This window comes from Cibotium barometz, chromosome 24 (assembly GCF_041138505.1).
Source record: "Cibotium barometz isolate CiBa-2024 chromosome 24, ASM4113850v1, whole genome shotgun sequence".
Lineage (NCBI taxonomy): Eukaryota > Viridiplantae > Streptophyta > Polypodiopsida > Cyatheales > Cibotiaceae > Cibotium > Cibotium barometz.
In genome coordinates, this window is record NC_141069.1 from 25,019,195 (window position 1) to 25,035,324 (window position 16,130).

General features: G+C 43.8%; 1 protein-coding gene across 1 annotated transcript in view; it reads left to right on the plus strand.

Moving 5' to 3' along the window:
- The window catches only part of LOC147625071 (transcription factor MYB3R-1-like), a 59,358-nt gene extending 45,058 nt beyond the window's left edge, over positions 1 to 14,300 (plus strand). The window contains exons 9-11 of the mRNA XM_086818325.1: positions 12,707 to 12,797; positions 13,457 to 13,690; positions 13,802 to 14,300. Of these exons, the coding sequence (XP_086674451.1) occupies positions 12,707 to 12,797; positions 13,457 to 13,690; positions 13,802 to 13,930 (454 nt within the window). The 3' untranslated portion in view covers positions 13,931 to 14,300. The remainder of the gene's footprint in view (positions 1 to 12,706; positions 12,798 to 13,456; positions 13,691 to 13,801) is intronic.
- Positions 14,301 to 16,130: the final 1,830 nt, after the last annotated feature.

Consider the following 16,130-nt stretch of genomic DNA (forward strand, 5'->3'; position numbering starts at 1 on the left):
GCTCACTGGCTCTTCCCACACCCTCCAGCCCAGGATACACTGTACGTGGCGAATTGCCAGAAATACACAGGGTTGTTACAGTGACCGCAGTGGCTGGCACCGGTCATCATCATCATCTCTCGGTGCTAAGCTGCTAGTACCAAGAGTATGTGTGTATCGTGCGATAAAACACACACATAAGTTAAACAAGAAAGTGCATGTATCCTCACCTGCTTGGGTGTCTCCAACATGTGGAGATGGCTAAAATCGGGGACGGTGGCCAGCCTAGGGTTTTTTGTGGCCCAAAATGTTTTTAATAATTGCCACATACGGCCAATGTGGTGATAGCTCAAGTGGTGAAGGTGTTTGCATAGGACCAAGGGGTCCTAGGTTCAAAACCCCCCTTGGTGCTTTCTCGGTGGCATTGCCTACGGGTGGATAAATAAGTGCCTACAAGCGGTGAAAAATGGGAGGATCTTGGACCAAAGGCTAATGTGGGAAAAAGAATCCATGTACGGACCCATACCATATGGTATAGTACCGTACCGTACACTAAAACGTATCTTATCATTAGGTCCGTACCAAGATCACTGTGAAATGTGTCACTATCGAAACAAAACGATGTTGAAACGATTTATTTTGGAACAAAACGTTTCAACACCAGGTAGTTGGACAATGAAACGTTGGACCGAAACGATCATATACATAAAATGTGAAGGTACTGCCCAATAGTTATAAGATGATATTAGCATATTTATCATCCATAAACAAAGAAGACATAAAAAAGAGAAGAGAAAAGAACAAATAGGATGAAAGAAGGAAAGAGAAAGAATTATAAAAGCTAAAAAGCACACCAAATCACAACCTTTTTCCCCACATGAAACGATATGGTTTCAATGTGCACATGAAATGTTTCAAGACTGAAACGCGAAACGAGTTTCAAAGCCACTGAACCGAGTTTCATGGTTACCATGGTCCGTATGTATGGATGGAACCTTGGTTGACAGGTCATGTTGCGCAAAAGTCGAGTATGGAGCAGTCAAAAATATTCGACGATAATGATGCGATGTGTGGCCAACATGCCTCGAAAATTTCATTAAAAAAATTAATGTATGAAACCCTCGTTCGTAGCGTTTGTATTAAATGTTTGCTTCATGAATCATGCGTGTTAGATAGGAACAATGTATAGTCCTTGGGAGGAATAAACAAACTGGCTGACCTACTACTATCGGCCAGTTCCATGGATATGAATAAATCTATATATTGTCAGACTCCATCAGATAAACACAAAATTGGTGGCTGATAGGGTGTTGGTCCACACATCACGACTCCTCATGCCGCAAATCAAGGATTAGCTTGGGATTAGGCATCCTCTCTTACTAAACTTGATGACGGGATTCCAACCATTGACCTTCGATGAGTGTCATCATTCCTTGTCTCCGCATATGGTCTCCCATACTCATCATCCTTCCCTTTTCACTGAAAACCCAACCTGATCTCTGAATCCACTCCAAATCTGATATGGAGATTTGTGCATGTGTTGCTCTTGCCTTCTTGCCCTGTCCCCTGAACACAAACATGAATCCTTCTTCTGGAAATGGATCTTGATACCCTTGGCTCCACTCCCTTCGATGATGATCATCCCTTGGAGTGCTCCATAAAAGCCTTCTTGGGCAGCCCCAACTGGCTACCAACTCTCGTGAAACCGTCCCCTTGGGTTTGCTAGACACATGGTCTCCTTGGACTTGTGCACTTCTTCTGGGATATCAATAGCACTTAGCATAGCTGAGCCTGATGCTTTGATACCACTGTGACAAGCGGAAGCTCTGGGAGTCTTCTTTTAGCCTTAAACTCTGCATCGGAACTCTTGATGCAAGTACAATCAACATATATATATATATATATAGAGAGAGAGAGAGAGAGAGAGAGAGAGAGAGAGAGAGAGAGAGAGAGAGAGAGATGGCTGTGTATTCAGTATATTCATATAGTACAAAAAGGTACAAGTCTTTGGTTGCCTTTAGCAACCCCAAAAAAATTATCTATCGATCTATCTCCATAGGGGAGAGAAATATTTTTGCTTGCCTTTTATAGGCCTTGGGAGGAATAAGTTAATTGGACGACCTGCCCATTGGCTAGTTCCATGGACATGAATAAATCTATATACCGCCGACTCCATCATATAAACCCTAAAGTGCTGGCCTTCGATAGTGTCAGAGGCATGTCTCCTCATGCCTCTTACACTTGCTGTGCTCAAATCTTGATTGAAAATATGGGATTAGCATGGGATTAGGCATGTCCATGTGCATGCACATGACATCGGGAGCATGGGGATGCCCAAGGTGTAGATGGTGTATGAAGACCTTCATGTGGATTGGTCTAGAAGAGCGCTTCCACCAAGGGTGCTGCTCCAAACTCTGCTAGTATGGTGGTGTGGTACGGAGAGATTACTTCGTATCATATGGGAGAACATCATAATAGGAAGCCTTTCAATCCTCTTTCAATGCTCAAGGTAGTAAGAAGCATCCCTCAATGTTGGGCTCTTGGGGTTGTGCTTGGAAACACTGTCTTTCGACGAGTGCTAAAGCAGGATATCCTCTTTCAATGCTGTCCTCCAAGATTTTCCCCTGTACATCATTGTTGGAGTCACTAAGGTATTAACAGGCATCCCACAGAGCTGGGATCTTGGGGTTGTGCCTAGAAACAGTCTTTCGATGAGTGCTAAAGCAGGGTATACTCTCATCAGTCTTGCATTGGCTCCTCGGACTACCTCGTATGTAATGGGGGTGCTCAAAATAAAGACCTTGGTCTTGCCAAGGTTGTTGCCAAGTCCCATTGCTCACAAAAGGCGTGGAAAGCTCCTGAGTGTCTCAGCAACCTGTCTACTGAATGATATAACCACTACCCCGTGTGCATAGAGGAGGATGGATCGTTGGATCATGGGAATCACCGTGTTTGCTACTAGTGGGGGAGCCTCTGTCGCACAAACTGTTAATGAAGTTAGATATCTCATCTATGTAGAGCCCGGATAACGTCAGAGATAAAGGACACACCCCTACTTCTGTTTATAGTTTGTTCATGTTCCCTGGAGTGCTCAAAACCTCCGTGTGATAGACTCATATAGGGACAGCTTGTCTTAATGGGAACCGCCGTGTTTGCTAGTGGTGGAGCTTGCATCGCACAAACCGTTAATGAAGTCAGATATCTCATCTATGTAGAACCTAGAGCCCGAATAACATCACAGCTAAAGGACACCCCTACTTTATTCCAATGATGCTAATTAAGTGTGTTCATGTTCCTTGGAGTGCTCAAACCCTCCCTTCTCATCTCTAAAGGTAGGCGGAGCTCTAGGTGTCATGGCATTTCCCTATATGAGTCTATCACAGGGAGGATTTGAGCATTGCACGGAACATGAACAGACTTAATTAGCATGATTGGAATGAAGTAGGGTGTCCTTTATCTCCGACGTTATTTGGGCTCTATATAGATGAGATATTTGACTTCATTAATAGTTTGTGCGATGCAGGCTCCCCCACTAGCAAACACAGTGCTTCCCATTAAGACAAGCTCCCGTTATGGTATCAAATTCTTACTTCATGACTAAGCTTCTTCATTGATAGCTCTCAATTTGACATGTGATCCAGTGTGGAAGATCACCTCCAGAAGCCTGCCTCCTATCTAGCTTTGTGTCCATGCCTCTTTGCAGAAAAAACTAATTGTTCATTCCAGCATGGATCCATAAATCTTGGACAAAGTGTGACCAATCATGATTATCAAGGAGTTATTGGGGTCCAATGGATCCTGGGCTTTATGACTGGAGGTGATGATGTTTTCAGACCAATAAGGTGGGGAATCATAGTCATAGGGGATGGAAGGGACAGATGCTTGGAACCCCAGGACGCCAAGTCGGGACGGATCATAAATAGGGACGGTCAAACGTCCCCCTGGAGGCGTCCCTCACATGGGACGGGGACGGGGACAGGGACGGCTACAGGAGAGGGGATGCTGTGGGGGGATGGTAGGGAGCCATTGTGTGCTGTCCCGATTGTCTTTTTGCCCGTTTTTTTTGGCCATTTCTAGCCGTGTATGGCTGTTTGGGGACGCCTTGGCCGTTTCTAGCCATTTATGGCTATTTGGGTGGCAGTTTGGGGATGCCTTGAGGCTTGGTCTTTGAGGCTTGGCGCGTTTCCTGTAGGAAACATGTTTTTTTCAAGCAATTTTTTTTGACTTTTTTTTTGCCCCAAATCTAACGTTGAAATCTATGTGACTCTTTTAATACAGTTTTTTCTAGTTTCCGTGTGCCGTTTTCCCTCGTCAGGGTTGATTTATTTTGTATTGTTTATGGGCACTGGGCCATGACTGTTGATTCATCATGATTCATGTGACATGAACACTTCAAACTTATAAGTTTTAACCTATGTAGTGTCATGTATGGTTTTTTTTTTTGTGACATGGAATGATGGATGATTGGATCATGGATCATGAATAGCAGACCATGGTCTTTGAATCACGATCATTTGACATTGATAATGCATGATTATATGGTTTTTGTTATTTGTGATTCAAAGACTATAGGCTTTAAATTTTTCCATGTATTCTATGCATTTAGTGTTATTTTTACATATTTTATACAGCATATATTTCAAATTTTGTACATGCAAAAACCTATAGGTGGGAAACTTTGGGCTAATTTAACGAAACCCGTTTGAAACTTTTTTGAAACCCGTTTCAAACAACCCCCTGACTACTATGCTCTTGCCTTGGCCTTTAGGCTTGGGCCTTGGCCCTTGCCTCTCTCTCTCTCTCTCTCTCTCTCTCTCTCTCTCTCTCTCTCTCTCGTCCTTGCCTCTCTCTCTCTTGCCTATCTAATATCTATATAAGAACAAGGCTACAAGCAACTCTCTCTCTCAACTTTCAGGCCTCAAGCTCCACTCTATGAGTGTATCTACTCTCTCTAGTCTTTCTCCCTAAAGCTTTTTTGAACTTCCAACTTCCAAGTTACAAGCCTCTCACACAAGGCCCTACTCTCTACTATCTAGACTCTCTCTCTCACCTCTCCCAAGCCTCTTGAGTCTTCCAACTTCCAAGCCTTTAGGCCTCTCTCCCTCTCTCTCTCTCTCTCTCTCTCTCTCTCTCTCTCGCTCTCTCATTTCTCACGGCTCAAGCCATCTTCAACCATGGCATCCTCCTCACGTGGAGGCGGTTCTCGGGGATGGACATGGTGGGAAGAGGTTAACTACCCCCCATCCGCTCATGGAGGCGGTTCTCGGCCATGGGCATGCAAGCTTTGCCCGTACCGGCGAACGGGTGGCGCCGACAAAGTGCGAGCCCACCTCTTGCATGAGAGTGGGCATGAGGTGAGGCTTTGCACTAATGTCACGACCGAGAAGAGACGGGAACTTCTTGATAAGCTTGCCGTACGAGGCGGTCAAAGTGGCAAGGACACCACAAGTGGCCGTGGATCCCGAGACGATGGGGAGAGGAACTCAAGCGTCTACACTGGAGTCATGTGGTGGATCGGGATCATGCACGCACCATCACCTTCACCATCGAATCACAATGTTGCTCCATCCACGACGCCGGCACCCTCCATCTCCACGGCCTCTCAACCATTACGTGGCCCATGACAACAATCTACACTTGGGGAGAGTTGGAATCCCAAGTTGAAGGAGGAGGTGGATATGGCGGTTGCCCACTTCTTCTTCCACGACCACATTGCCTTTCAAGCGGCTAGGTAAGTGTAATCGATCATTGCCAATCATTCATGTTTTCATCATCCTAGTCTCTTTCTCATTAGTAAATTGTTTTCTTGAATAGGTCGGAATACTTCAAGGTCATGGTTAAGAAGATTGGGGAGTATCGCTGAACCTATACGCCCCCCTCATCCGAGAGCTTGCGCACTACATTGCTCGAGAAGGAGAAGCACATTGTAGAGCAAGTGGCCGCCGACAACACAAAGCAGCAGTGGGAGAGGAACGGAGTCTCCCTCATTGTGGATGGATGGAGTGACACCCGCCGCAGGAGGAGTAAACATGGCGTTGTTGCATATTTCCGCGGAGAGATGTACTTCATCTCATCTCATGATGCATCTGGCACCGGGAAGAGCGCGGATGTGCTTGCAGCGGAGTGGGCTACCACCATGGAGATCATTGGCCCCGAGCATGTAGTGGGCTTTGTTGCGGATGGGGAGCCTTCCAATAGGGCGGCGGGAGCTATCCTCAAAGGTATGTATGGACATGTCACGGTGTCCTTTTGTATGGCTCATTGCCTAAATAACCTCCTCAAGGACATAGGGGCATTGCCACGGATCAGCCCGCTCATTGAGGAGGCCAACACCATGGTCTCCTTTGTCCTGAACCACCAAAGACTTTGGCATGAGTTCAACAAGAGGTCCTCTCTCTCTCTCTCTCCTCAAATATTCCGACACCCGGTTTGCTTACAACTTCCTCATGTTGGGCCGGTTGAAGCATTGTAGCGGTGCTTTGAGGGGCCTTTTTCTTAGCGACGAGTTTGTCGACATGCAAGAGTCCCGTACAAACACTGGCCAAGAGTGTAGGTTACGGGCGGATGACGTCTCTTAGTGGGAGCGTGTGAAGACCACAGATGCTATGGTGAGGCCCTATTGAGGATTGTAGATGCTATGCAACCATGCATAGGCAAGGTCTACGAGGCCATGGATCGCATGATAGAGAAGTTGAAAGACTTCGTGCCTGATGAAGACTGATACGAGGAGATCCATGCCTAGTGTCTAGGAAGGTGGAGTTCCTACTACTCTCCATTGCATGCAGCAGCTTATGTGGTGGATCCAAAATTCCAAGGCAACAAGCAACAGAGCGACCGGGACGTGAGCATTGGATGGAGGATCATCTTCGATCGTCAGGTGCCTGATGCATTGGTTAGGCGCAAGATTAGGGACCAGCTTTCCATGTACAGGTGATTTCATGGCTTCTATGGCTGTCATGATGCACAGATCGACCGCTCCAAAGTTGGTATTGCTCTATGATGGGAGGACTTTGGTTCGGATGGACTGGAGCTGCATCAGCTTGCCATCCACATGATTAGCCAGACCGTCAGCTCCTCTTGATTGGAGCAACTTTGGAGCACCTACAACCACATTGCCTCTAGGAGATGAGGAACCGACTTGGGGTAGAGCGTGCCAATGACCTTGTCTTCGTCAGCGCGAACTTGCAAATGCTTTTTGCAAGGGCATGACCAAGAAGGGAGATCCTTTCACCGAGTGGGAGATGAGTCAACAAGAGGATGAGTTGCAGGAGCAGCATGCCAATGAGGATGAGAGTGAGTATGAGCTTGATGCTCCTCTGGCACAAGCTGCTACCCATGACCATGAGGCGAGCACTTCACGTGGATGATCATTCATGGATCATGATTCATGGGCCTTACTACTTATTTCTAGCCTCCATGGTAGGGTGGGTTGTCTTTTCTTTGCACTTTGCACTTTGTGACCTTCCATTCTTGAGTTGAAGGTGGGTTGCCCTACAGTTGTTGTGGTACTTGTTAGGGTCGGTGGGAGCTTGCCTGTACACAAATGCGCACACGCAGACAGGTTGAACAAACAATTGTGAGAGAGAGCTAGATGCTGGAAACGTACTCTCTAATAATAATAAGATGAAAGTACAAGTGAGTACATAAAAAGCCTAGGGCTAAGTGCCCAACACACATGAGTGTGTTCACAAGGGAAGAAACCCATGTCTAGTCATGGTAAAAAGTGCCCGTGTGTAAGCTCAAATCACATTTGAACTTCCTGGGGAGGCCGGATGGACATAACCAGCAAACCCCCCCTGAAGTGAAAGGCGTGAACATAAACAGGGTGTAGTGCTAGACAATGGTGGAAATATGCTAAAGAGTACAGCTGTGAATAAAACCATGTACTGAAGTTACAGCTAGAAGATGTGAAGCATTGCTAATGTAATCCTGTAAGCAAGCACAAGAAGAGACGGGTAACACTAAAATACCCAATGTTAGAGTGTCAATGCCAGGGCTAAGGCTGCACAATGCTACTGTGGTAGCGAGGATTTAAAGAGAGACGTCATAGTATGGGTCACATCTGTAAGTGCCGTAAATACAATACTCCCCTCAAGGTAAGAAGCAACATAGATGCCAAAGTAGTTCTGCATAAGACCAACATCTATGACAGTAGAAGATCAAAGCAAATCAGCCTGAAATGGTCTTCAATTGGTCCAGTAATAAGCATAGGCAAGAACCACCATACGTACCAAATAACAGCAATAGAAAAGCTGTGTATGCTATCCTAAATGCAATAGTGTTATGTCAATGGACAAGCCGACAGGTATGAAATCAGAAATGGGAAGGGGCTGATATGACTGATTTTCAGAAATTGAACAATGGGTTGAAAATGTTGGGACAAAAAAATCCCAAAATGAGTCATTAAGTGGGGGGCCTCAAGGGCATGCATCAGCCATTGCTATGAAAGCGTAGTGCAAACTTTTAGCTATACAAGGCGCAATGGTATTTATGGCAATCAAAGAGATGCATATTCCCACAAAAGAAAGCAATGGAGACAACTGTACAAAATCTTCAAGTGACGTGACAAACACATGGACCAAGCCAATACTGCAGATAAAAGGCATATCCATGAGTAGACATCACTGCAAAAAAAATGTAGAGTCTCTGAATGCATAGATAAAGCAAGAGGGTCAAAAACACAAGTGACCAAAAAATATTTCCGGCATAAAGCAAAAAATGCCCTCCCTCACATGCATTTGCCATAGAGATCCAAAAGAGTAGACATAGATAGCATAGCCATTATCAGGATCTGGCACAGGATGTGGTGAGGATGTAATGGTCAAGGCTTGGCAAAATTGATCTCATCCATGATCCTGGGCAGTAGAAGAACCTACAGTGCTAGAACTTTGCATCTTCTTCTTTTTTCACTGGCAATCTGTTTCAGGCACTCGTCAATGAGATTGCCCGGTTTCCGACAATAATTACATCTGTTTTTCTTTGCGGCTACATTTCCTGAAGAAGAAGAAGAAGAAGCCCAACTAACTCATCAAAAGTGTACAAATCAGTTTGCTTTTTAGAAGTCAGGCAAAGAGTTGTCACAAAACCCTCGTATGACTCGGGCAAACCATTCAACACATTAGAAATGAGGGAACTGTCAGAAATGAACTTATCAATGTTAATGAGTTGATCACGCAAATCCTTAACACGAGTAAGGTATGCATCCATAGAGCCACCTTCATCAAGATGCTCATCCTCAAGACATTTGTGCAAGTATGCAACACGCGTCTCATTGCGCACCTGGTACAGTGATGCCAGCACAATCAAGCCTATTTGGCTGTGGTACACGACCGAATTTGAGGGATAATGTGGTGCTTGCATGAATGCATGCACTTGTGCATCTCTGCCATCCCACCTCATCTGCTCCATAGTGGGAGGAGCAGAAGCAGCTGCTGCAACAGAGGATTCATCACCTGTAGAAGTAGTACTGGAAGTAGACGTGATAGAACCAGGTCTTACATCAGTGCCTGATCCATAGGACCATAAATTGTTTGTAACAAGTATGTGGTGCATCATGTATGCCCACATAGGATAGTTGGTGCCATGATCCATCCAACTTATCTTCGGTGGACAGCACAAACAGTTCATTAGTGTTCCCAGCCATATGCCCACAAAGTGTGAATCAAGGGCAAACACAAGCCCAACAGCAAGATAACCAAATATGTGAAAAATCGGATAAAATCCAACACTGCAATATAAGCGAAGTGTTTCACACTGCAAAATACATGTGCATCAACTGGTTGTACATCACACAATTTGCAAGTGATGGCACTAATACGGCATAAATAGGAAAACACAGCCACTAGTGCATAAAACAATTGTGAAATCCCAAAATAACTGCTCAACTCTGCAATTTCTGTCAAAAACTGTAAAAGCCCCAAATTTTAACTGCAATAACTGCAACTGCTGCATAAAATCAGGCATAACAGCATGTGTGTAGGAATTGAGAGGAATGTCTCAATGTCAGAGAAGAACACCTGTAACCTGTAAATCCCTGTAAATGTACGAGTTAACCTATCAATTTCTGCCCGAAATCCCCAATTTTGCACTCAAATGTATGGTAGCTGGAGCAGATGATGAAGGCAGCAGGGTGCAGACGGCAGCGTACGGCCAGCTAACAGCAATGTATCGCCCAGCTAACAGCAATGTACAACAGAGAATCAGTAAACCCTACCTGCATGGACTGTACAGCAGCCTAATTTCTGCTGATTTGACTGTACGGCTGAACTGTACACTGCTGTACGGACAGACTGACAATTCTTCAGATTCGCATGTATAGAAACCCTAAATCAGCAGGCGCACAGTGCAGAAACCCTAAATCTGCTCTGATACCAATGTTGGGCTTGGGGGGAGATTGCATGTATACAAAGAAATATGAGAGAGAGATAGATGCTTGAAACGTACTCTCTAATAATAATAAGATGACAGTACAAGTGAGTACATAAAAGGCCTAGGGCTAAGTGCCCAACACACAAGAGTGTGTTCACACGGGAAAAAACCCATGTCCAGTTATGGTAAAAAGTGCCCGTGTGTAAGATTTGTTCACACCTGAACTTCCTGGGAATGGCCATGTGGACATAACCAACAGTACTAGCTATTTTGGGACATGGAATCTCATAGTCACAGGGAATGGGCATTTCTAGACTTGACAATGTTGGGGATGGGAGCATCTTCCCGTTCCCATTCCCGTCCCATGTCACTCTTTTCCGCCCCCGTTCCCCATTCCCATTTCGTGTCCCATGTGACTATGACATGGATATACAAGGTGCTTTGGTAGTAGAACGAGGTGTACAAGGAAGAGAAGCTATGGCTGAAGTGTGCAAGATGGTGGTAAGCTGTGATGTGAGAATATCAAGAGGGGCTGAGGTGTCAAGTGAGGTGACAGGGGTAGATGTCATCCTCACACATGTTATCTAGAGCGTGGATGAAAATGTAATGGGTGACGGGTGTGTTAAGGAGCTGGATGGACACGGCAAGGTAGGTGAGGTCTTTCGGTACAAGTCCGTGATTTGTGGGGATAAGGTCGGGAGCCTCCTCCATGCAGGAAGCATGTGATACTATTTGAAGAATGGGCCATCTCACCATACCTTTATGTATTGCAAAACCATGTGCTGCTTCTAGCTGTAGAAATGATCTGCCAAACCTCCATGTCCACTGGGTCTATCTTACGTAGCGTGTTGGGGTCCGTACATTAACAAAACTGCACCTGCTAGCTCCTTGTTGGAGCATCAAAGTCTCCTAGGAAGAAAATGTCTTGTCACATAAAGATTGATGTACAAGGAGCCATGTAAGTGGGTATATGTGGGTATCTTTGGTGGGATATATTATCCTGCTACCGATGTCCTCCCTAGCCTCCATAGTCTCATCTACATATATCTGGTCTCCTCTGACTACTCTGAGGATTGTGCAAAGATGTTACGTGCGTGCTTAACTTAATGGAGATGAACACAATCACATATTAAGATGCAGTTCAATGCAAATCTCCTTATGCGGAAGCGTAACTGAAAACATGCAATAGACAAGATCAAACTCTCCATGAGATTCATACGACTTGACTTCACCAAGGATGATGAGAACGTGAATATGAATGTATATGTACATTGATTTCAGATCAAGGATATATCTGACTCAGGAACACTGATGTGATGAATGCCTGTAGCTGCCCACCTCTGTCTCTGAGCACATACAAAACTCAACATGAATGACTCTCAGCCCCTTGCCCTTTATTTATAGTGTTTTATGGGCTGGTTGGCTGGCGTTTAGGGTGGGTTGACTTCCAACCCTAAAAAGAAAAATCCAATAATAATAAATGTGTCCACATTGGGCCTTGGCCTCTGGTGCTGAAGTTACCCTAAATGCAGACCTGAAAGATGAAAATGCTGGACTCTTTGTTGCGAACAGAGGCACTGATCCTGGTGGACTGACCTGAAACACACTTGCAAACAGTTGACCCGGTGCTGTAGTTACCCTAAATGATCTGCAAAAACTGGCTGCAACAGCAAAAGCCCTGTGGGTTGGAGCACAGTGTCATTACAGTTCCATGTGGATATTTTTGGCTTGGATGTGGTCTCATAGAGCCCACTTCTTTATTCAAAGGAGAGAGAGAGAGAGAGAGAGAGAATGGATGAAGTCTCATAGACCCAATGTCCCTATCAAGGGTAATATGTGAGAGAGAGAGAGAGAGAGAGAGAGAGCGAGAGAGAGAGAGAGAGAGAGAGAGAGTGGATGAAGTCTCATAGACCCAATGTCCCTATCAAGGGTAATATGAGAGAGAGAGAGAGAGAGAGAGAGAGAGAGAGAGAGAGAGAGAGAAAAAGAAAGATTTTATTAACGTCTTCCAAAAGACCGAACTCGGCCTACGAGACAAATCAGTGTACCTGTGTGGGGTATCCTCTGTCATCCCAACAAAATGAAAAAGTACTGAACTAAAAAGCTGAATCTGGGTGAGAGAGAGAGAGAGAGAGAGAGAGAGAGAGAGAGAGAGAGAGAGAGAGAGAGAGAGAGAGAGAGAGAGAGAGAGAGCCCACTTCTTTATTCAAAGGGGTAATATGGGATGATGGTCTCCTGTGTCATCCACAGGGAGAGAGAGAGAGAGAGAGTGAGGGGAGTCTGTAACTGTCTTTAGCTCCATTTTGTCTTTTTAAGAGGGGCTGTGATGATCTCTACCTTGTTTTATGTTTTATCACAGGGCATTATGCTCACCGTTGGTTAGCTGGAAGTCCCCAATCTGTTCAGGGTCCCTTTCAACACAAAAGGAGGGGACGTGTGCAATATTAGAGGTAATGTCAGGCATATTTCAGTTCATAAATTAGAAATGAATTGTTGCTTTTAATTATTAGATGTAACTTGACAGAGTATTTTTACATTGTCATGGGGCTTTTCTTGTCATTGACCTTTATAAAATTGACGTGAATGGTCCTATGTACCTAGTTGGTGTCATAGTATGTATGACACCAACCAGGTACAAAGGACCATTCATACACTCTATGATGGTATTCAAAAGTGTTAATAAAACATAAATGCTATGGTACGACATTTATAAATGAGCAGCTATAATACATGATGCATCATAGGCTGAGTCAAACATCAAGTTCCATACCTGGTTGGTATTGTCGTATACACACATAAACAATGACACAGATTGCTAGTTCTGATGCAGGGATCAGCTAGAGAGGCTGGCAATTAGCTCCATGCCTGGTTGGTATCCTCGTATTCACATATAAACAATGACACAGATTGCTAGTTCTCATGCAGGGATCAGCTAGAGAGGCTGGCAATCAGCTGCATGCCCCCAATTGATTTATGAAGTGCAATGACTTAGCCCAAATTTATTTGCTCTAATCATTTATTTGAGACCATTTTCGTTGTTTCTGTTCCTCGAGAGTGAAACTCATTGTTCCTTGATTGTTGGATTGGTTGCCATATCTTGTTTGGCCAGGATTTCTCTGGCTCTTACTGTGAGAACTACGGGGAAGATGCTCTTAGCTTGATGCAGCACTTAAGTCAGCATACTGCTGCTGCATACATGGAGGCAGAACAAATCTTGTCAAGTGATTGCAGAGGTGAAGAACTAGTGCAATCCCTGCTTAATAAATCAGAGACTAATGGCAAGGAGAACATAATGGCTCTGGATAGAGGGGATGGGGCTCTATGCTCGCCTGGCTCTCTTTTGGTATGTCAGTATGGCTTGCAAATCAAAGTAGCACATTGTGGTTTATAATATTTTTTTGAATTTCCAACCCTTGATGTTGCATTGATGTGGATGGTTGGTTGCTTGTGTCAGGTGGATATATCCCCATGGAATGTTCCAACCCTTCTGACTCCAAATCATGGGGAAATAAATCAGTTGATTTATGCAAGCTCAACAGATCTCCCAAGCCCATCCTTGTACCTGCTTCGCGAATGCCGATAGAGTGGAAGTATGGATTGTTTTTCTCCCACTATTTATATACAAGGGGAAATCAAATAACGTCTTCTTCCAGTGGCCTGTCAATGATATAGGGCACCAATTTGCAGAGAGTGCTGCCTATCAATTATATAGGGTCGCGAATTTGCAGAGAGAGTGCTGACACATTGTTTTGTGCTTGCTTAGGTTCTCAGTGTGGTATATGTATAGTAGAATAACACCGTTTCCTACCCATACATGGGGCTTTTTTTCCCATCGAACTTCGAGTTAAGTCCATTGTTTGGTCGATCAGCAGGTGTTGGAACAGCCTGTTGTTTTTTGTACACAAGTGTTTTTAGTTGGTTTTAATTTATGGGTACATGGATTACAGTTGAAAGGGGTTGGTTTGCTCAAGGTTTTGAATTGATCAGTACATGGATTACATGCTTCAAAGGAGGCCTCCAACCCCTTCTCCATGTTAAGTTTCTAACTACAAAAACATGACATGATGAAAGTCTTGCAGAAATGATGTCTATTGATGATATCCTTTCTGATGATCATGTGCTTGAATCATTAGATGGAGGAAAGATCTCCACCTTGATTGTCATTGTACAGTAACTCTTGGAGCAGTACATGTAAAGTAGTTTCATGTAGTAGGAGGTACTTACGTGTATCGTAAGCCTCCATCCAACCTTGGCTTTGGAACCATTTCTTTAGCAAAAATAGATCTATCATCACTTCCCTTTCATGTGAAATGTCAAACACTCCATAGGTTAACAGTATCGGCTCAAACAACAACTTATCTTTTATACGACGATGCTAAAACGACCTACCTTTAAGCGTAATGTCAAATAAGAAAAGTCTAAGGATTATTTTTAAGTTTAATCAGCCTACTGTAAAAACTACTTACTTGTATATAAGTTAGTGCACAAGTCATTTCTAACATAATAAGAAATACACAATTATTCCCTTGTCATAGAATTCTTGTGAGCTTTTCTTGCTTTCATGTATGCTATTGAATCTTGCTTGTCTACTAGGTTGGCTTGTGGTTTTCTCTCTTGGATTAGTTTCTTGTTATTTTCTCGCTATTTGTGAGAGAGAAATGTTGTGAAGGCTTCATCTAGGTCCTAGATAAAGAGCTCTTTCACCATCTTCCCAAAGATTAGCAAAGGAGCCTTTCGGCCCATATGTTCACAGGAGGTTTTGGACTCTGATTTGCGTATGCCTCTCAAGAGAGGAGGGAAATATTCAGATTTTTTTATCGGGCCATCGAGGATCAAATAGCACAAGTCATGTTATGGTTTTTTGGTTGGATCCTCATCCACCCCGGCTTGGAGAAGTATTTTTAATGGATTCCTTGTGGCACCCTAGTCAAATATTTGGGATGTTAGCTAGCGTAACTAAAAAGCACGCAGTAATGTATCACATGGAGGTCAAAAACCTCATGCAACAACGGAAAGAAGAGGGGAAAATGAAGTAAACCTATCCTTGTTTCCTTCTTAATATATAAATGTATTCGTGTTCTTACTAGCATATATGTAATAAATAAGTCAAGAAGACTCTTGATGTAGTTGTAGTTAAAGTCAAAATTATTGAAGAGTCATGAAATAATTCTTTTGACTTGCAAAGTTAATCAAAAAGTTCTTTACTCTCTTAAGAGAAATGTGGGACTTTATAGTGAAGAGATTATTGCTAGAGGGGTGCATTGTTGGTGGCGAGGTTTGAATGGGTGTCATTAAGTGAAATCTAGGTGCCGGGATTTTTCCCACCATGGTCACTCCATTTAGAGATGTACTTGGAAGGATGCCGATAACAAGGCCAGGGATGTACTTGGAAGGATGTACCTTGGAAGGCCATGGTCGTTCCATCTAGAGATGTACTTGGAAGGATGTTGATAAACAAGGCTGTTGTTTCTATAAACTTGTAATTTTTTCCACCACTAGGTGAGTATTTGTGTTTACTCATGCTACAATAGTGAGACAATTGAAAGAAGAGTTTACCCATTGATGTGTTTAGCGATTGATGATACTATATACTTCTAGAGGAGAAAGCGTTGCAGGCTGGTATTTTTTCCTTCTCTTTTTGTTTCGTATGCTTTATTTTTTTCTTTTTCTTTTGTAGTTAATATTGATTGATTAGTTATGTGCACAATTGCTAATGTGTGAAGTGATCTACATGTTGTGTAATGATCTAGAAGAGTATTATTAGGTTTTTAAGAAAGAGACTT